This window comes from Poecilia formosa, unplaced genomic scaffold, assembly GCF_000485575.1.
Source record: "Poecilia formosa unplaced genomic scaffold, Poecilia_formosa-5.1.2 Scaffold148, whole genome shotgun sequence".
Lineage (NCBI taxonomy): Eukaryota > Metazoa > Chordata > Actinopteri > Cyprinodontiformes > Poeciliidae > Poecilia > Poecilia formosa.
The window spans coordinates 801,187-822,187 of NW_006800087.1; the positions used below are offsets into that span (position 1 = coordinate 801,187).

Genomic DNA, 21,001 nt, shown 5'->3' on the forward strand with positions numbered 1-21,001 from the left:
AATATTGAAGTTGATCTTTTTATTTGAATATTAAAAGTAAATGTATTTATAAAGAGCTGAATGTTAAATTTAATCAAGACCATTTGCTGTTAAAGGTGCCACATATGTTAAATATGTCATGCATTTCTGTTATTAAATGGCATTAAAATGTTTATGAGATTATTTTACCTGTTGGGTTTCACTGTGAGTTACCTGAATCATCCCAATTCAGTCATTTTTAAAATAATTGTAATACCTGCAGTATTACAATAAACCCTCCGAATTATGGCAACCCAGGAAAAGATATGAAGAAAATCATCAAAGGATTTATCTTTTGTCTCACAATATGTGAATAAATAATCTCACATTACTTTTTTTTTAAATAATGTAATCCTTCATTAAATTGAAACAGAAGTGTTTATTTGATTTATGTTTTACTTTTAAAATCTGATTAATAAAACTTTCTAGTCTGGAATTATTATTTATATTTCCCCAGGGTGTAAATGTAGTGACACAGAGACCCATTTTTCTTAGTTACTCTTGGAAGTTGGAAAAACAATAAAACATTCCACTAGATTAGGCAGTAAGATTAAGAATCAAGCAATAATTATTACTTTTTAAATTATTTATAATGATATTTTTAAAAAGCTGTGACAGAGAGTGCTGGGTGAAAACCTTTCTGTTTCTGAGGCTTTTTGTCATCATTTTTTTACTGAGGGTGACAATAACTGTGGATCCTGAGTTATTTCTTTACAGTTTCAGACATATATTAACTCTGTTTCTTTTAATTAAACATTTATTTAACCAGATTAAAGCCCATTTAGATCAAGACCTCTTTCAAGTCATAAAAGACAAGCCAAGTAAACAAAAATAACAAAAATAAAAATTAGAAACATATAAAATGCAAACAGTTTGGCAATTAAATATAAAATAAGCTCCTTACATCAGTGTCCAAGGAAACTCTCAGAGTTTGCAGGAAACTAACCATCTTCCTTGGAAACGTCCACTTGCAGTCTCACCTCTTTACATTTTCTTAGACTTTTGTAAAACTAAGCAGAAGAATCACAAGAGATCGTTTTGTTTGCTTTGAGGAAAAGTTTGATTCATTTAAATCCTGAGCAGTTCACGTTTAATGCATTCAGGTTCTACTTCTCACTCATGTGCCTTTATGCTGCTGTGTTTGATGGTGAAAGCTTTGTCTGAGCTATCTGTCAGTGATTTCATGTTTAACTTAAAGCTGTGGTGTATGTGGTTCGCGTTACTTGTGATGTGCAGACAGTCCTAACTGGTGTAATTGTAATGATCATAGTAAAATTAAAGCCTAATTTCAATATTTTTGAAAGTAAATCTTTATTTTCCTGCTTTTCCTGACAAAGCGGTTGCATTCTGCGTGGCCAAATGTCTAAAACAAAACGTGATTCTGAGACTATCAGTGTGTACCAGAAGTGTGTAGGTGTGTTTAGGCTGTGAGGGTGACTAAAATGATGTTTGTGTAATAAATGCTGCCCACATTGTTTTTGTCAGTATTTAATGTCTGTATTTAAATCCTGCATTGTATAAGGATTTGTGTTTTTAATCTTCCCTCAGCAACTTGTGTGTTGTCCTGTGCTTTTGGTTTCTCCAGATTTTGATAAAAGATGGGAGGGTGAGGGAACCAAAAGAGGATGCTATTCATTCCAGTTTGGACAGACATTTCTGGAGTGAATGAACTGCTCATCTGTGCTTGTCTCACACACACTTTACACATTATTTGACTAAAATCTGAGGAGAAACTTAGCAATTTATCAGAAAAAATTAGGACAACTAAAAATAGTCTTTGTTGTCCCTTAGTACATACATTCAGATGTAAGACAAAATGTACAGACAGAATGAATAAAATAGATTGTACAATATGGACAAATTTAGAAGGTAAGACATTTCAGTCTCATTGTCACACACTAATGTGAATATTAATTTAGTGTTTCTTTTTTCCTTTTTAATTTTCTTCCAAACATTTGCAGTTTCTTGTAATCTTTCAAATTGGTACTGTATGATTTTTTTCTTATTACAAGGGCACAGAAAATATATCCTGGCTTATTGGCCTTAAGAAAATAATTGAATTAACTAGTAGGCTAAGTGAGTGCGGATAGAAATAAAGTTCAAGCTGCAAATTTAATCCAACACACTAGAGGGCGCTGTAGCTCAAGCCCATCTCTAAATTCCCAAACACAGCTGCACACACAATCATGCCTCGCTGGTAATGCACTCTTTCGCAGTCTTAATATTAAGAAATCTCGCTTTATTTTATCATCATCACTCTCTCTCTTCCTTATCTCGTTTAAGATCCTGGAGGCTGCACTGCCAAATTACCCCTCCCCCCTGTTTACAGTCTGAAAAAAACAAAACAAAACAAAACAACAACAAAAAAAAAACATACAAGAAAGCGTTACATCTATATTGATGCATATAATCCAGATCTTATTTTTAACCAGATGTTTGTTTTTTAAATGCAATGAGAAGCAAAATGTCAAGGTTTCCCTAAGAAAAGTCTTCAGCTTCACTGTGATCTATAACTCCTGTTCTGACCTTCTTCTTTCACTGAAAAGCGGTGGAGCATAACTAACGTCATTGTTCCCTCAGCCTTTCTTTCAGTGGGTACTTGCTGTCATTTCCACGGAATGAGTAGAAATTATTTAGTTGCAGGATATTGTGACTTCACGCTTTGTCTTTGTATGTTTTTTGTTTTCTCGTTTGTTTGTTTTTTTAATCAATTTGTTTCTCTGTCCGTGGTGCTGAATTTTATTTCGTAATTTGGATTTAATTTTGATCGGCGCAGTGCAACTATTTTTGCTCGGTTTGAGCGTTGGCATTTTTTTTTTCTTTTGTAAAGTTAAAATATTATTTCACTGTTGGGGGCCGGGTCAATCCGTTCTAATAAAATGCAATTGAGCGAGTAAGAGGGAAGGGACCCTGACGACAGACTGGCATCATTCTTCACCTATTTTTGAGTCTAAAGGGGCGGTGTCCGTCAGACCAACAGGAGAGGTTTTTTTTTTACGCACAGAGGATCCAGTTTTACGCAACACTTGATTGCATGTTGGTGGACTGTGTTTTACTTTGTTTTTATTCGAAAGCTTCATCACATCACAAGTGAAACATCTGTCAGAGTAAAACTTTTCTGAGTGCGAGTGCAGAGCAGGTGGTCCTGGAACAGAGTCTGTCATGGGAGCGCAGGGATGGAGCGCGGTGCGTATGGAGATCGTAGTTTGTGGATATTTGGCGTTTTTCTGCAGTGAGTTCGTCCCGGTTACTGAAGCCGGCTGCAGGGAGAGGGGGAACCAGAACTGCTGCCCCGGCCGAGACAACGAATGTTTTGAGTACACGAGGAGAAAAACGGTGTGCTACTGCGACAGCTACTGTCAAAAAACCAGAGACTGCTGCGAGGACTACCAACACGTGTGTCAAATATCTGGTGAGTTTTTCCTGGTCATTTTCTCCCAAATGACTCCCAAAAATATAAAAAAAACATCCAAAGATCTTCAAAACTTTTTAATTGTTTCTTTCAGTGGCGGTTTTAGCATTAATAACGTTCTGGGCGAGTACTTACCTTATGCCCCCACTCCTATAACTGTGACTCATCTCTAACAATAGAAACTGAAAAGGAATGACAGATGTTTTACTTCATAAAAATAAATACGGAAAATGCCATGTATAGCCATATGCAAAAACAGATGTAGAGTATTATTGAAAAGTCAGTTTACTTCAGGAACTTTATTACTAAGTGAAACACGTTAAATAGAAACATTACACACAGACAGGTGTTCGAAAGCTTTCATTCCTGTTAACTATAATGCTTTTCTACTTACAGTTGATGAGAATTTTACATCAGACCAATAAAAAAAGTAACATTTTAATACAGAAATGTAGTCTTAATGAATAATATAATCAATACATGCTTAAAAGTTATCAGTTTTCAAAATTTGAGCCTCTTGAGAATGCATTTTCTAATTTATTAGATATAGATTACATGTCCTTATCAGTATAGAATAGTTCAGATGACGTTTGGTTAATCAATATCTTGTATGTCTCAGGTGATTTTAATTAAAAAAAAGAAAACATGTTTTTCTTTTGTGCTGTACGTTAAAAACTACCACAGGCTTGTTCTCATAGGTCCTCTAAGTCCCCACATGGACAAAGGTAGCTGTCAGTGAGGTGACAGTAAGACTGTGAGACATTTTACACATAACTGTCTCCATCGTCTCTATCATGGCTGTCTGTTGTAGCCGAAAGGCCAGCAGTAATCTCTTGTGCTGCAAGTTTGAGAGGTAAATTTGGTCTTTGCTGTGTGTGTTTTAAAAGGAAGTTGCCTTCAGGTTTGCAGTTTTGACCCTTAACCTTCTCATTAAAGCTTGAAATTGCACAGCTTAAAGTGCAAAGTGGGGTGAATGATCATAAGAAAGACACAAGTTAAACAAATGGTTGGCTCACTTCTTTCCACCCAGTCATCTCGACTGCTGCTATATATGGAAGGAATGGATTTCTTAGGAAGAGACTCCCAAAGATGGTGAGGACTGCAGTGGAGTTTAGTCTGCAGTGTGACAATAAGGAGACAGAGAGTTGTAACGTTGTTGTGTGTTAAAATGACCCATGAGGAGTGAATGTGATCCCTGACTTAAGTGCACAAAACGAGCACCTGCAGGGTCACAGCAGCTCATAAAGTGCTGCAGAAAACCTCTTATTAAAGCACAAGTACTGGTAGAGTTCAGTCTCTTTGCTGTGGTGTAAACTGTTTTATTTTGACTTGAGCCAGTAACCTTCAGTAAGCCAACAGATCATTCATCAAAACCCCCTTTAAGAGACTACAATAGGTCTTATCTAGGTTTTCCTCTTTTAATTTACCAACGCGATCTGTCTCAGTAAATGTCCTTTAGTGAGAAAGATTTCTGTCTTAAAGATAATATTCAGGAATGCTCTACTACATCACAACTACAGATAAATGTGTTTTATTTCAATTTTATGAGTCAAACTGTCACAAAGTCCTTGTGACTTGACAAAAATAATAACACTGCCGCTTTAAATAGCTGTAAACAAAACTTTACACTTTGGGCATGTCAGTGAAAGAGGAAGCCAGCTGAGGGGGTTTCAGGCGTCTCTTAATCAGTCCCATGTATTTGCCAAACATAAAAATTACAGGAATAAGCTAAGTGAAGCACTTCAGGTCAGTGTTGACATTACCAGTCTGTCTGGAAGGTTTGCTTCCTCAGAGGTCAAAACTCCCACATGCAGCAGATGGATCACATGTTTCACAGTGTTTTTTTTGTTTTTTCCTCTGAGGATCTCTGACAGCTGCATCTGATGAGATGCAGGAGCTGCAGAGCGGTTTGTCTTCACAGACTGAATGTGGTTTCCACAAGGTACAATTTACCTGTACAGCTAAATTACCATGACCATTAGAGCATATGCGCCTCAGTGAGCGTCCTCTGAGGCTTAGAAACGTCGTCTGAAACCATAGTCATTTTCGCTGCACATGGCAGCTTTAATCGGTTTCATCAAAGCGCTCTGGTGTCCTGATACTAGACACCTTATCTGATTCTGATCCAGCAGCAGGTGAGCACACAGTCTGTAATTAACCCAGGTCGGCTGCAGCAGTTCAAAGACCGTAGAGTGGGTGACATCAGAAGACTAAAACACTGCTTATCATGACTACAACACAAACAGTTAACAATTTTCAAAGCGGTGGCATTTTTTTCCAGGGAGGGTGTTGAAATGAAATCTTTTGGGGAAGCATGCTGCGTCTAAACAATGTGAAGGACATCCTGGATGGTTCTAGTATGTAAACATGATATTTAATATAAGGTACACATTTTTTTAAAATCTGAAAATATTAATTTTTCCTACTGATGGCAGGAAGCAACAAATACAGCTCTGGAAAAAAATAAGAGACCACTTTAAATAATCAGTTTATCTGATTTTACTTTTTAAAGGTTTTATATTTGAGTAAAATGAACATTTTTCTTTTACTCTGTGAACTACTGACATGTCTCTGAAATTTGAAGCAAGAATTTCGTATTTATTAGCAGAAGATGAGAAATGGTCAAAATAACAAAAACGATGCAGTGCTTTCAGACCTCAAATAATGCAAAGAAAACAAGTTTATATTCATTTAGAAACATCAATACAAATGTTTTAACTCAGGAAGAGATCAGGAATCAACATTTGGTGGAATAACCAGCAGGTTTTCAATGGGGATCAGTGCAGTGGTTTCTAAATCTATTCCAGAATTGTATTTCATTTTTCTCATTGTACCGCATGGAAAAATACTTTTATAAGGGGATCTGTTTGTGTTGTAGTTGTATGAAAGAAAATACACAGTAATGGAAAGGAGTAATTCTGTAATGGAAGATGTTAAAGGTTGAGACAGATCACAGAAAATCCCATTTTTTAAAGGAAAATTCAAAGCATCACAGCAGAAACACAAAAAGTAAGAAACAACTGGCAACCAGCCTGCATGCATCCTGAAAGAGATATAATTTCAAACTGTTAGGGTAATCAGAAACTAGAGCAAGTGTGTAACCAGACCAGAAGGCAAGGTCAACTAAAACCATAACTCAGAACAGACAGAACATAAAACAGGAACAAGGAGCATGAAACAAAACCAGCCAAACCAAAACAATCAAACGGTTTTCAAAGACAAACCACAAAGTCTAAAAATAGAGCAAAGGATCACACAAAATGTCAAGCACAATGAAATATGTTCAGCTTTGTAGTTGTTGTATATATTGCAATACTTGCTAAACAATTATGGAGGGAGAAAAGCCTCTAAAGTAGTTTTAAAAGTAATTTTAAACTGAATTAAGTTTTATTTTTCCTCGATATAAAGCTCATGAGTTACAGATTTGGATGGAGGTCGACATGCTCTCATGATATTTTGGGTTAATTTTTTTTTCTGGATATTAAGATGAATCATTGATCTTAAAAATACACACGCACTGTTAATAATGTGATATTTGAAGATCAACCTGTTGCTAATCCTGATAACCTGGAGACTCAGTTGACAGGATTGGATTTGACCAATATGTTGGTTTGGTTTTGATTTGGTCAAATTTAACTCAACTCAATACAATTCAACTCTATTTGCTCATTAGGAAATTTAAGGACTTTTCCAAGGAAAAATTAAAGAAGCAGAAACAGAGAGTTCTTGTTAAGGTTGTCTCTTTTCTGTTTTAATTGGATGAGGATCTGCCCTTGACACAAAAAGCCCCTTGAAGGAGTTCTGTCATAAATTTCATGTTCACAGCGTGTTTTCAGTCAAAGTAATTGCTCATCTTTACTGCACAGACTGTAAAGATCATGCAGATCCTCAAAAATCTGGAGGAGGCGGCTCCTTTATGCTCCAGCGCTCTGGTTGTGTTCACTCTGACAACAAGACAGGTTCTTCACCTTAAATGCACTCACATGCCTCCCTCTGCTGCAGATATCTGGCTTCTTTCACTTGGGTATCTCTTCGTCCTTTTTCCATTTATTTCCACTCCTCCTTTACCTTGTTTCCTGTTCAGTCTCCCTTCCACATGAAATGCCACAGCTGCTGTGGCATTCATTGCTCTTCATTTAGTTTCCTGTGCTTGGAAAAGTCCTGATTGCAAAGTTGATGTCCAACATCTGCTTCATGACTGGAAACAAATAAAAGGTTCACAGGGAAAAAATGTAAACCAGAGAAGGAAAAAAAAGGAAACAAAAGAGCATGGTAATTTATCTGAAATAATATTGGAATAATTTTGAAACTATTGTCTATTGGCACGAACAAATACAAATTTGCATATCAATTACATTTCAATTGAGATTCACCATGTGGTTCAAATTTTCCACTGATTTTTGGGAAATCACAATCACGTTTGGTTCATATCCATTTCAACACTTGATGATCTCCTCCTTATCAATTTCCCTGGTCATATTTACTGTTCATATATTTCAAGTTCACCTTACATGAACATTCTCATATAGGTCAGATTGTGGCTTTAAAAGTTCATTTTGTATGTTGTCAGATGATAAAACTTAAAATTCCAACATTTTCTAAACTTGCCCAACTGTTTTGCCTCGAACATAAAGCAATGAATTCAAAACTGAGGCGACTTTAGTGACGTTAAGTACTTCACTGTTAAAGCATAGGAGTCTCTAAATACAAATACTTCTTTTGAATGACGACAGTGTTGAAGTCATACCCTTAGATTAACTAATTTCTCTGATTCTTTAGGGTTTTATGGTTGTCTGGGGAAGAGTGCAAAGAGTTTAAGACAAAAGTGTTTTAATTAATCCTTGTTAAAGGGTTGGTTTGTTTGCTGTTCCTGTTTATGCTGTTATTAGAAAAATTCATCCCCATCAAAGGTTTCGCCAGACTTGTGGTTTTATTGTTTCCTTTGTTGATGTTCCTAAATGTTAACAGCGGTCAGACCTTGGCCCAGTGGGACTCACTGTATTGGGAAGGAGACAGAACGTGGCCTTTCAGACACCAGCTGGACATCTGCATCCCATCAGAAAACCAGAGGGGGAAGGGGAGCAAAAAGCAACCAAAAAAAGGCAACAGATGGAGCAGAACAAGGCCTAGTGGAAGACAAAACAGATACAGCTAATTGTTTTTTTATGTTATTAAAAACAATGCTTCTTATCGGAGTAAAAGGGAAAGTATGGAGGCGATTCATGCTTGTGACAAATTCTACAAATACATTTAACATTTTGGCAAATTGTCTGAGCTCCTTTAACGCCTCTTTAACAGGACAACACTTTCAGTTTCATGCTGAAACATTACAAGATAAATAAAAAGCATCACTTACTTTCATCTTAAAGCCATCACATCATACTAACTTATCATAAACAGAAAACAAAACAAAACACTGCAAGACCACAAACTATTACCAAGTATTTTTGGTCTAGTTTCTCGTGCAAATATCTTATAACGCATGAAATAAGTCAAAACTAACTTACAAGTAACTTTTTAGGAAGTTATAGGAGCTTGTCTTAAGTAAATAATTGCTTAATATTGATGAAAACAATCTTTGTTCCTTTGACAGATTATTTAACTTATATTTTCCCCATGTTATAAGTTAATTTATCTGCCAATGGAACAAGGACTTTTTAAAAAATCAGTATTAAGGAATTATTCACTTAAAGCTTGCCTCTGTGTCTTGCTGAAAAGTTTCTTGTATGTTAGTTTGTTTTATTTCAAGTGTACTCAGATATTTGCGTTAGAAACTAGACCAAAAATACCTGGTAAGATTGCATGTTTTTGTAGTGAAAAGAAATTGTTCTTATATAACTTGAAAAAAATAAATAATTAGGACATATTTGACACAGTAATCATTTTTTTCTTTCCCTGGCTTCAATATTGGGATCTAATTTCTCTCAAAATATTTAATAATGCTCAAGGAATATTTGTTTAGGAAAAATGATTGTAGAATAAAACTCAGAAAGCTGAATTTTCCCAAGTAAATAGGGCAACAAACACCATTTGTTTCCTGTATTGGGGTCAGAGGTCAGAGTTGGTGTGAGGCTGTCCAACTGGGACTTTCTCCTCCACAATGCAAACAGGGCACAATGGTGACTGTGTGATCCAGACTGTCAGGGTTAGCATGTGGGTGGCACCAGGAGCAAGTTGGGCCCCACCACAGTTTGATCATTTCCTCCTGACCTCTGGCAGCTCGGGGCCAACAGGTTTTTTTTTTGTTTTTTGTTTTTCTCAAGATAGTTTTATTAGAGTTTTCTGCTATACAGACATACAAAAACACACATACACACACACAATACACACACAAAAAAGAAAAAAAGGTAAAATAAAATAAAATAAAATAAAATAAATAAATAAAATAAAAAATGAACATACAATGCATTCCCTCCCCCCACCCAAAAAGAACAGTGAACCCCAGGGCTCACTGTATCTACACAAAAAGAAAAGAAAAATTAGCTTTACATGTCACAGTATTTGACAAGACGTAGGAAGGGAAACCAAATATCTTTAAAGTCTTCAAGCTTTCCTTTTGTTAAATATGTCAGTTTTTCCATTGCCAGGTTGTTGCTCAATAGTTTAATCCATTCATTTATCTTTGGTCTTTCTGTGTTCCTCCACTTCAGAGCAATCAAATGTTTAGCCTGCAAGAGGCAAAAACTCACAAGCTTCTGTCTCTTTGTAGGACCTTTAAATCCGTCTGGAAAAATATGCAGTAAGCAAAGTTTACTGTCCACTGGAACATCCTGTTCGATCAAACGAGAGATGAACATAATAACCTCCTTCCAGAAAGTTTGAAGCTCTACATATTGCCACATACAATGGAAAAGAGTACCCTTATCTATATTACATTTAACACAGATATCAGGAATATTTGAATTAAAATGGTGAAGTTTTACAGGAGTGACATACGTTCTAAATAACCATTTGTATTGTAATAGTCTAAACCTTGTGTTAATAATTTGCGTTTGTGCCAATAGACATGAGTTATTCCATTCATCCTCAGGAATTTCCATTTGCAGATCAGTTTTCCAAGCTTGTAAATATGCAAGACTATTTTCTTTGGAAGCTAAAAGTAAAATATTATAAAATTTGGAAAGTAGGCCTCTACTCTGATTATGGTGAATGGCTATATTGTCTATGGTTCAGAGTGGAGGTTCAGTCGTAGATTTCAGTGAGGCAAAAACAAAACTTCTAATCTGTAAATACTTAAAAAAATGCTTTTGGGGCAAAGGGCCAACAGGTTTATGCTTCCAGACAAAAACCTTATTCCTGTTTGCATGAGTGTGTTGATGAGTGGGGTAAAAATAGTTCTGTCCCCCTGTGGGTGTTTAAACCATTAAACAGAACCGATTTCACTGCAGCAAAACCTAAAGTGTCCTGCCTGTTTGTGTTTGTGCTGCTAAAAAAAAAAGAGGCAAACGTAACAACATTAAAACTGCTCTGTGCAAGAGGAAGGAAAGGCATGTCAGGATAAGAAAGGGCGTAGAAGGCATAAGTAGGAAGTTATTACGCTTTTCACCCATTTATCTTTGAAATTCTTCTCAAGAGAACGTTTCTGTGTGTTTTATATGAAGATGAAGCAAAGTGGAAATTCCCCAATCCTTTGTGTGTAGGTTTGTGTTCATGTGTATGTAAATGGTGTGTTTCAAAACTATTCATATCACATTACAAAAGCAAACCTCGAAATGTCTTATTGGGATCTTATGCAAAAAAAAGTATGTTTTAATATACTGCAAAAAAACACAAAAATCTTAGTACACTTGAGATAAGACTCCACTAATTTAGATGTAACTTTTCAGTATGAGCTTGTTTTCAGCCAATGATCCCTTAATATTAATGAAAAAGTATTAGCTATAAGTGATAATCTGCCTGTGGAATTAGACATTTTCCCAAAACTCTAACTTATAACAGTGAGAAAACTCAGTGTACATTCTTTACATAGAATGAAAATTTACAAGTTTTCTAATTTCTAACTGTCCTCAGACAATGCTAATGTCTAAGGACAATTAGAGTTGTGAATTGTGCTCACTGAACATTCACTGAACATTCATTAAATTAGCTCATGCTAATTTAACTAATTTAATGCATAAATAACATTTTTAAAAATGTATTATAATCTACATGCCACATTTATTAGCACTGTTGCCTTGCAGCAAGAAGGCTCTGGGTATTTCTTGTGACGAACTAGTGACCTGTACATGGTGCATACTTCCTCCATCCATTGACTGCTATAGCTAGGCAGTAGCCCCACATGTCTCTGTATGGATAACCAGGTGTAGACAATGAATGCATGGATGGATGGATGGGTGTATTCTTTGCTTTTAGTGTACTAATCGTGCCCCACTTTTTCTTAGTTTGTTACATCCAGTTAAAATAACATATTTTTTTGTGACTGCAACTGAAAAATCTAATTCAAAAAAGTTTAAGCGTGTTAATACTTTTGTAAGTTCCTGTATGCACATGTTTTGTGGGAAAGTAAAGTGTCAGGTTGAAAGCACTAATGTTCAGGAATTCACAGATTCCACAGTGGCTTTGTGGATCCGCCGTGTCACCACGCCGCCCTCTCTCCTCTCAAAATTTGGCGGCACCTTAAAAGCCCCTTTTTCCTCCCACACACACACACGCGCACACACACACAATTATTCAATCGCAGTATTGTACTGATGGTTGGATGAGTTTTATAAAGAAAGAGTGGAACCCTTTATGTGGTGGGGGAGATTAGATCCAGTTATGGTATATTTATCCACTCCTCTGTCATTTCACCAAGGTTCTCAGAGTATCATGCTATGTGCACCTGTTCTCCTTCTGTTCTCATGTCATGGAAGTGAAAATAATATTCTGGTGTAGATGTGTTTGTTCAGATTTTGTTATTTTTGTTTAGGTCCTGATTGCCTCTCATTGCCTTGTTTATAATGTTTGTGGTTCCTCCTCAAAACAAGGCCCTTAAATGCCCACAGCCATTAAATCTGGTAACTGAAAAGGGCTTGATTATCGTTTTTTTTTTTAACTTTGATCAGAACAGCAATCTCAGGAATACAACTTCCCCTTAGCTTGTTGTAATTTGGCCAAATCAGCCTCCTAAGCAGGAAGTCTAATTGCTGCTGCTGTTTATGTGCTATGTTGCCCTTGTGGGTGTGGGTTTAAAGGGCAAAACTAGAGGGGACAGGATGTCAATTAACCTCTATCTAAAGCCACCACACACATATGACCTGGGCTGCAGACTTCCTGTGTCTGGGATGAAGCTGATCCTACATAAATCACTTTTAATAACAGCTACCCAATGCCACCTGCCTACCTACAAACAGACATACATGTGTGTGTTTGTGGCAGCTAATGCTAAAACCCAGACACTTTGACATGAATGCAAAGATTAGGAGAATATCTTTAACTCCCAGAAAGTGTGGCATGTCTTATTTAAGGGCCCTTGGATCATTTCCCGTCCTTTGGGTTGGTTTTCTAACAAGACTGACATATTAGTCCATTTTCCTTTGGCTCAGCCAGATTGCACTGGAAAATGTCTACAAATAGCAATTTTAAAACTTCTCGGTTTTGTTTAGTTCTGTACGTTTAGTTTTGTCTTTCTGCTGGAAGGTGAACCTCCACCTCAACCTCCAAAAAAACTACATTGAATTTTGTGTTTGTAAAATGACAAAATGGGAACAAATCTTAGCCTCCGTAAATTTGAATAACATTTATAAAACTGCTTAAAAATAAAATTTCTATCAATAATACTTCAAAATTGCTTTCTTTATCTGATAGCCAACGAGTTTTACATTAACAGTTAAACAAAAAAACATTAACAATTATCTAGATATACAGATAAACAGACAAATGTGCTGCAGTCTCTAAAGATTTGTTTACTTTATCAAACTAAGTCATGCTGAACCCTTCTGTTGCTAACTTCAGCCAACTTATCCTCATTGAGGATCTTTTGGAGCTCTCTAAAGTTGTTTGTGAAATATCTCTATGATTTCCTGCACCCCTCAGCAGCCACCAACTGTGAGGTTGGACCATGGGGTCCCTGGTCGTCATGCTCGTCTCCATGTGGAGTCGGGAGCAAGGAGAGGAGTCGCCAAGTGTCCAATCCCCCGAGGAACGGAGGCTCCCCTTGTCCAGATCTCAGACAGAGACGAGGGTGTTACGGAAACAACGTCATTTGTGACAATGCCAAAGGTACAACCTCTGTGTGACTGCTTCTGATCTACATGTGAGAACTCCTTGTCTAGACTCTGTTGCATATTAAGTGTTTTAGACAAGAGGTCTTGTTAGGAGTTTAAACAACACGTTTCCAAACATCTGTTGTGACATCCGACATCCAGCTGGAATATTTCATCACCTCAGTCACAGACTTCACTATTAAGAGGTTTTCCAGACTGTAAGATACCAGGACACTGATAATTCTGATGCAAGTAGAGCATTTCTTCAGAAAACAGAGTAAAACACTGGCCTGTGTCACTCTGACTCATCTAAACAGCTTGAGCAATCGGCCGAGCAGCAGATTGAGATACAGTATGCAGCTGGTAAGGACATACAAAAAGTCAAAGTAGAAAAAAATAGCTAAACGTTTATTGCAGGAGTATAATCCAACACGATACACCAGCAAGGAGAGGTGTAAATATGACGTATCACATACTCTGCTTTCCCTTGGCCATTTTTCAAACGTGAAAGATATGAGAACATGCTGTCTATATAGATATATGTCAAGCTTCACAAATTAAGAAATTGCTAAAAGGTTAGGATTTTTATCTTTTATCTTTTCTTGTGCTGCCAAAACTATTGATGGATATGTATTTGAACTTTGATTTCTTTTTTGTTTGTATCTCCACCACTTAACTTTAGAGGTGGCAAAAATCCTGCCTGATTCTTTCAAGAGGAACTTCAAGGACCCTTGGAGACGACCCCACATGCTGATGAAGGAGGAGAAGGACAGGTAATGCCACACCACACTACAATATATACTGTCTGTTTTCTGTTTTATTACAAATAACAGCAACAAAAAATAATTGTTGAAACTGAGGTGTTTTTTTTAACTTCTCCTTATAGGAAAATTAAACCACATAAAAATGTGACATCTGTCCCTGGAGGTTTGTTTAAATATGTTGACTTGTTTTAGATGACAAAAATCACTTCAAATTCTGTTTGGAAATCACAAATATCACATTTTCAGGCTCTGAATATGTTTAGATAGAGCCGCATAACAGTTTACAGCTGGGTGTCTGCCTCTAGCATCGTAAACAACCAACCTCACTAATGAGTGCATTCGCTTCCAATAAGAGCCGTAATGACTTTTTAAGGAGTCACGGAGTAAACTTTCTGATATCACAACCTCATTGTATTTTTCCATTTAAATAAAATAATCTTTATTTGTTCCTCAAATTTTAAAAGATTCTGCAGGTTTTCCATGTACATGTTTGATTTCTGCTCCGGGTACTTCGGCTTCCCAGAGTCCTAAATCATGTTTGTTATAATTGTTGTTTGACCTCTTAAAGCTGCAGTATGTAACAAATTTTCTGAACATGCGTGTTAAAAATGTCACTATGTCATGACAGTATGAGACAGATAATGTGTGAAAAAGTTTAACTCCTCTGCCTTCTCCCAGTTCTCGCAGCGCTAACTAAAAACAGCCAATCAGAGCCTGGAGGCAGGTCTTAGCTCTGTCAATCAGGCTTGTACATGTGCTACACTTCTCACAGCTACACTCCCCTTCTTGCTCTCTGCTACAGTACTGCTTCTTCCCGATAGCAGAGGCTGTCATGATCACTCAGACTAGTTAGCATGGTCGCCGATAACGACGGATAAACAGTTTGTTTCTCTGCCATTAGTACAGTGAGCATGTAAGAGTTATGAGGACAGTTAAGGGGTTAAACGAGCCTTTAGATGAGTATATGGATGCATGTTTGTGTGTCCTTTGTGCCTCTGTGTTTCCCTGTGATGGACTGGCGAGCCCTACACAATGTGCCCCGCCTCTTGGCAAAAATAGGCACAAGCGGATATCAACACTGGATGGATGGATTTAGACTGAATTTTCATTCCGATTTGGTGGAAAATGCCCTGCATTTTTCAAGTGAACTTTTACCTCTAGCTCATTCTAATATGGAAAACGATTCTTCAAAGCTGCAGCATTTTTGTCTTGGTTCATATCAGTTTTGACGTCAGTTCAAAGGTCACGCTAAAATCAGTTTTGCATGAAGATTAGAGAACACAGACTAAGGCCAATGTTTCCCTGCGCTTTGGCTGTGTACCGTGGACTGACCTCTCACTGCATGTTATTTTTGATCAGAGCTGATTGCAGTGCTATTTGAACTGGTCAAAAACAAGAAAACAGAGTCGTGACTCGTTTCCTGTCTACTCTGAGCCATTAAGCCTGATTAGAATGGACATGAGATCTCTTTGTTTTGGCTGAAAAGGAAAGCACCAGGGAACTCTGAGTCCTCATAAATGAAGCTGAGCACATATGACTTCAAACAGACATCTGGTGTATTACTGCTGTTGTCATGGAAATTGACCCAAGAGACATGAAATTAATCTTGTCCTCAAATTGTCCTCAAATTTCTTAAAACTCTGTCTTAAATTTTGGAGTCTGAGACACAGCATGAACATGTGTGCTATTGTGGTATTAACAGGTTTACAGCGACTGGAATTAGTTATTGAAGCAAGTTTTTACTTAAATCAGAGAGAAAATATTGTGCATTTTAGTACATCTAAAAGATAATCTATTTTTAGAGTCTAATGGGAAACCTTCTGTTAGTATTTGCAAGATTATAATCACAAAACTCAATGTATTTGGGATTTGTGTCATATAGCAACACAACATAGCCCATAATATTAAAACAAAAGAAAATTAATTCATGGTTTTCAAAATACTTTGTAAAGAAAAAATCTGAAAAGTGTGGCAGGCTGTCTGAAGACCATATGTGAACGTCAGTTTTCAGGTCTTGCAACTCATTCTGAATTTAGATAAGCCCACATTTCTATGGAATTTTTTTATTTGTCTGATGTAATATTTTATTCTTAAAGAAAGTAAGTGTTGAGTTTGTTTTAGCTGTAGACGGATGATTTACAGAAATAAAGGCTTCGCTGTATGCAAATTATTTACTCAATGTGTATTAAGTTACTGAATAAAACATTTCAATGATGGCCCAAAAAATGGCCCCAAAAAAAAAAAGATTTTGTTTGCATCAGAGCATTCACACTTGTTTTGTTTTTTGCGTGGATTTTTGCAAAGGACTTTGTGTAGCTATCTTACAACAAAGGACATTTTTTGAGGAAAGCACAAATAGTTCCTTAAAAAGAGATTTTACCACTGGAACAGTGGATGTTTGCAGCACTTCCAGAGTGACATTTAGTCCTTTGACGACTGATTATTTCTCTCCTTGCCATTTCTCTCACTTTAATACAAATACAACACTTTCAGTTAGTTTTTTATTTGTAAAATAGAAAAATTAGAACAATAACAACATATTTTTCTTCCATTCCACTTAGCAGTAATGTGCTTGTGCTTGTGTTTCTAATATAAGTTTTACATTTAATATGACCGAATACATTGATAATTTTGTAAAGTTTTAGAAGGCACTCTTTTTCTTCTTTGTTAGGGTTAGGGCTCCTTATTTTCCTAGAAAGAAAACGAAAGCAGTGCCTGCCGAAATGTCACTGTGAAATCCAGGGAATAGAGAAGCTAAAGACTCATGTTTTCGTTGAAGAATCCTCCCACTGACACTCGTGTTTAGTCAAAGCTGTGCAAGTCACAGACAACATAAATAGCAGAGCGGAGTTCAAAGAGCACAGCTATTAGAGGAGAAAAAAGACCGTAATTGTTTCCAGTCTGCAGACTGAGCCGTGTTGACCATGACACTGCTGGATCACCTTCAAAAGGAACAAATCAGTTACTGATGCTCTTATATTTAGTCTAGGCACATTAGACTGAATTGTTTTGGAGAAGGAAGACTTTTTTACAATTTCTTACAGCATAGATGTGTCCCAACATCTCCATCTGGTTATTTTTTTCCATTTCTCTTTTTTGTTGGAGAAGCTCCACTGACATCCAACCAAAGAACAACATGCTGGAGAGCTGAGTAAAAAAAACCTTCCTTAGTTCTCACAGAGAAGCATGTACAGGTTTCTAAATGATCAATATTTGTTTCTTTGTGCTTTTGAATCATGTATAAACTCAGGTTTTCTGAATCATTTTTCCTTTCGCTCCCTTTTTGTGCTGTCCTCCTGCAGTTACTGTGTGTACCTCAGGGTGAAGCAGGCCAGTGCTGCATGCAGGCTCAAGCTGTGGAGTGCTCAGCTGGTGCGAGAGCGGCTGGTCTGCGCAGAGTGTCAAAGTGATGCCATGTCAAACTCTGATCGCTGCGCAGGAGATGGCATAGAGGGAATTAGGTAAAAAGACAAACTGGAATTTAACCAGTTTGCTGCAGCCAAAACTCTTACTTTGTTGAGAAATAAAATTTTTGTGAAACAAGTTCAGTCAGTATTTTTAAACAGTAATTATTAATCCTCTTGCTATTTTTTATTTTTATTTTCCAGGACCTTCTGGACTGTAGCATCTACTCCTGGTTGCCATGGTTCCTGGATGCGGGAGCTATCTTCTGAGCACTGCCGCTGTCCTCCTTACTCTGTCCTTTTTGTTTGAGCCGATCTGATTGTAGGGATCTGATTGCCCTCAGAGCCTCTTCCACCTGAGGAGAGCCCTGCTAGGGAACCCAGACCCTTCTGTCCTGACAACTCATGGAAAACAGCTGCATCCTGCCACTTGTCATCTCATCCTCTGTACTGTATATCCTAGTAATTAATCACGTTGAAATTCTTGCACGTCTTCTCTTCAAGTTTAAAAGCCACATAGCTGCACATCAAAACCACTGCGGAGCCTACATTTTTATACCTCTGAATCTTTGCTATCTACCTCCATCAATGCAAATGTGTGTGCTAATGCAAAACGTATAAATCTGAAAAATCTTGTATTTTTATTCATACATTTTATACTTGTGTTGGTTTCTGTGTACTTTGTATGTGCCTTTATAGCTAAACCTTGTTGTATCTAAAAGTTAAAGACGAAAGAGCAGGTGCTGCCCACAGTTTAAAAAGATCATCCAAAGAAGTCTAAACATCTGTGCTGAAGATGCTGTAAATACTGATAAAATGTATGCATGCTCTACAATTTCATTTTTACAAATATTTCATAAAAAAGTACAACGATTGGGATGACTGGGTACTGATCACTCAGGTGCCAGCGTTATGACATTTGTCAGGCTCTCTCCTCTTCTGTCTGTCCTCATGGTTTCAATATAATGGTCTGTATTCATGTCTTTCATTCCTCAAACTAATCCAGTTCTTTTAGAGTTAACAGTCTGAAGCTTCGTTGATAAAGTGTTTAACTCACTCAGCAACAATGTTTCGGGATCTGGAGTCTCTGTCTGTGTTTTCTGACAGCAACAGGTATTTTTGCTGTAGCTCATTCTCAAAAAGGTATAATAACAATAATGCTCTGACAGTGCTCTGTCTAAAAAAGGCATAGCTTTATCTTTTGTTTCTCTACCTTATCAGCATGTTTAGGTTTTGTTTTCATGTGACTTGTTGATAATTTTGCTGGTATAACTTATTTCACTGCGGCACAAGTTAATCGTATGAAGACAAAACACTTAGGAGAAGCATTTGTTCTTTTGAACATTGTAAATCTGTTTCAGCCACTTTCTGTGCCTGTCTAAGTGGGATAACTTAGCAGACCATGTAAAGTCACATTACCCAGGATTACTCAGCCACTACAGTCTTTTTTCACTACAAGTTCAACTATAAAGGGTTAAAAACATTTAGTTAGTTAAGAAAAATAAATTATTTCAACTAACAATGTGGGTCTATGGTTAAATTTTGCAAGTTGTTCACAAGAAAATTGTCTGTCCTTTTTGAAATGTTTTCTGCCCAACCATTTAGGTATTTTGTTGCTAAAAGATCAGAGACAACACACAAAGAAAGTCTGTCAAGAGTTGAGTCCAGTCAGGGGTTTCCAGGCAGATATCAGAACGTTGTTTTGGAAAATTGAGCCTTATAAAATATTTTCATGAGATCTCTCTTCAGACAGCAAGAAACCCCACCTTCAAGTATGTTTTCACTCACAACCATCTCTGCTCACAGGGGAGCTTAATCAACAGAGCATCAGCCAGCATAAATAACACATAAAGCCAAGTTACTCCCATGCAATTAATTAACTGAATCTCCTCCCAAAACTTCCCACGTTGTCTTGTTTTTCTTTCCCATTGCCTTGATGTTCTGTTCAAAATAAACTGCATATTAACTGCAATGATACAAATTTGACTCAGCCAGTCAATAAGTCCATGTTTTTGTTACAGCTGGTTTAAGAAGAAAGCTGATGTGTCATTAAAGGGATTTTTGGTTTTTGATGCTGTTACTTTCTATCTTTCTCACATCTTTGATTTATGTTTTGTATTTATTATATAAGAATTAATGATTTTTTTTGTTAGTGTAACACCACATACACTGCCTAATAGTGAAATTAAACAACTGTACTGTGTATCCTGAATATATGACTGCCACTTTGATCCTGTTTTAGTGATGTGTGTTTCCTTCCGGCATCATATCTTCTTTGAAATGTATCATTTTTCCACTCTTCAGTAACAAGAGTGACAATAGCAGTGGTAAGTATATCCCTCAGTTTGACTAGTTTTTACATGCAACAAGAATAGCAACATTTATGAAACTGTAATAAAAGCCAACATGTAACTGTGAACGTAAATTTCCAACATTTTCAACATTTTTCTGGTGTGTAGATGGGACGATGACTGGCAAAATGACAGATGGTGCTTGTAATTTTGCAATCTCCTGCAATTTGGGGTTTATTCATGAGACGTCAGTGCATGAAGGTAATGTGTGGGCAGATAAAACGCTGATGCACCTGACAGCTTGAGTCATGTGTCAGTACATCTAAAATTACATGTTGCCTCCCTGTTGATTGAAGATGAATAGTGAGAATCCACACCATGGTTGTGAAAGTACTGCTCCTTTTCAATGTCAGTAGTTGTCGTGGGAAAAAGCACTGTTAAACGACAAGTGAGCACAAACATGTCAGAGAAGATCCTTCAGAGTGTCAGATCTGGCTTACAGAGTTCAATTCATGTCAAGGACAGAAGAGCAAAAACATTTACAAGACTTTCTGTGTGGACTTGTTTCTCAACAGGCTGTTCTGAGATTTGACTTCTGTTTATCTAATCCTTACAGCTGCAGATGTCAGCTCTGGCATGGTCAAAGCAACAAAGCAGGGAACTCTTCATTACTCATCAGTATAATTGAAATACAAACACAATATGAGTGAAATAACTTCAGACAGTCATGAGACTTTAGAAACCAAATTTAAACACAATCACAAAGCTTTTGCACAAGAAGTCAAAGTTTATATGACATTTCTACAGTTGTTTCTAACACAGGAATTGATTGCAGGTATTTCTGTATGCCAGGATGATGTGAATACTCCACAAATGAAGGTTTTATGTGTTCATCCATCATGTATCTTCACTTCAGAAAGTATCATAA

At 36.9% G+C, this 21,001-nt stretch overlaps 1 protein-coding gene across 2 annotated transcripts; it reads left to right on the forward strand.

Moving 5' to 3' along the window:
* Window positions 1–2,549: 2,549 nt before the first annotated feature.
* Window positions 2,550–20,015, forward strand: LOC103145871 (somatomedin-B and thrombospondin type-1 domain-containing protein). 2 transcript variants are annotated; one of them, XM_007563512.2, is made up of 5 exons: window positions 2,550–3,430; window positions 13,448–13,630; window positions 14,297–14,387; window positions 17,681–17,839; window positions 17,987–20,015. In XM_007563512.2, exons 1-5 carry the CDS (start codon window positions 3,181–3,183, stop codon window positions 18,090–18,092), a joined length of 789 nt encoding a protein of 262 aa, XP_007563574.1. In that variant the 5' UTR covers window positions 2,550–3,180; the 3' UTR covers window positions 18,093–20,015. The 2 variants fall into 2 exon arrangements, with proteins under 2 accessions (XP_007563574.1, XP_007563573.1); XM_007563511.2 differs by having other exon boundaries at window positions 2,551–3,430; window positions 13,445–13,630.
* The last annotated feature ends 986 nt before the right edge of the window (window positions 20,016–21,001 follow it).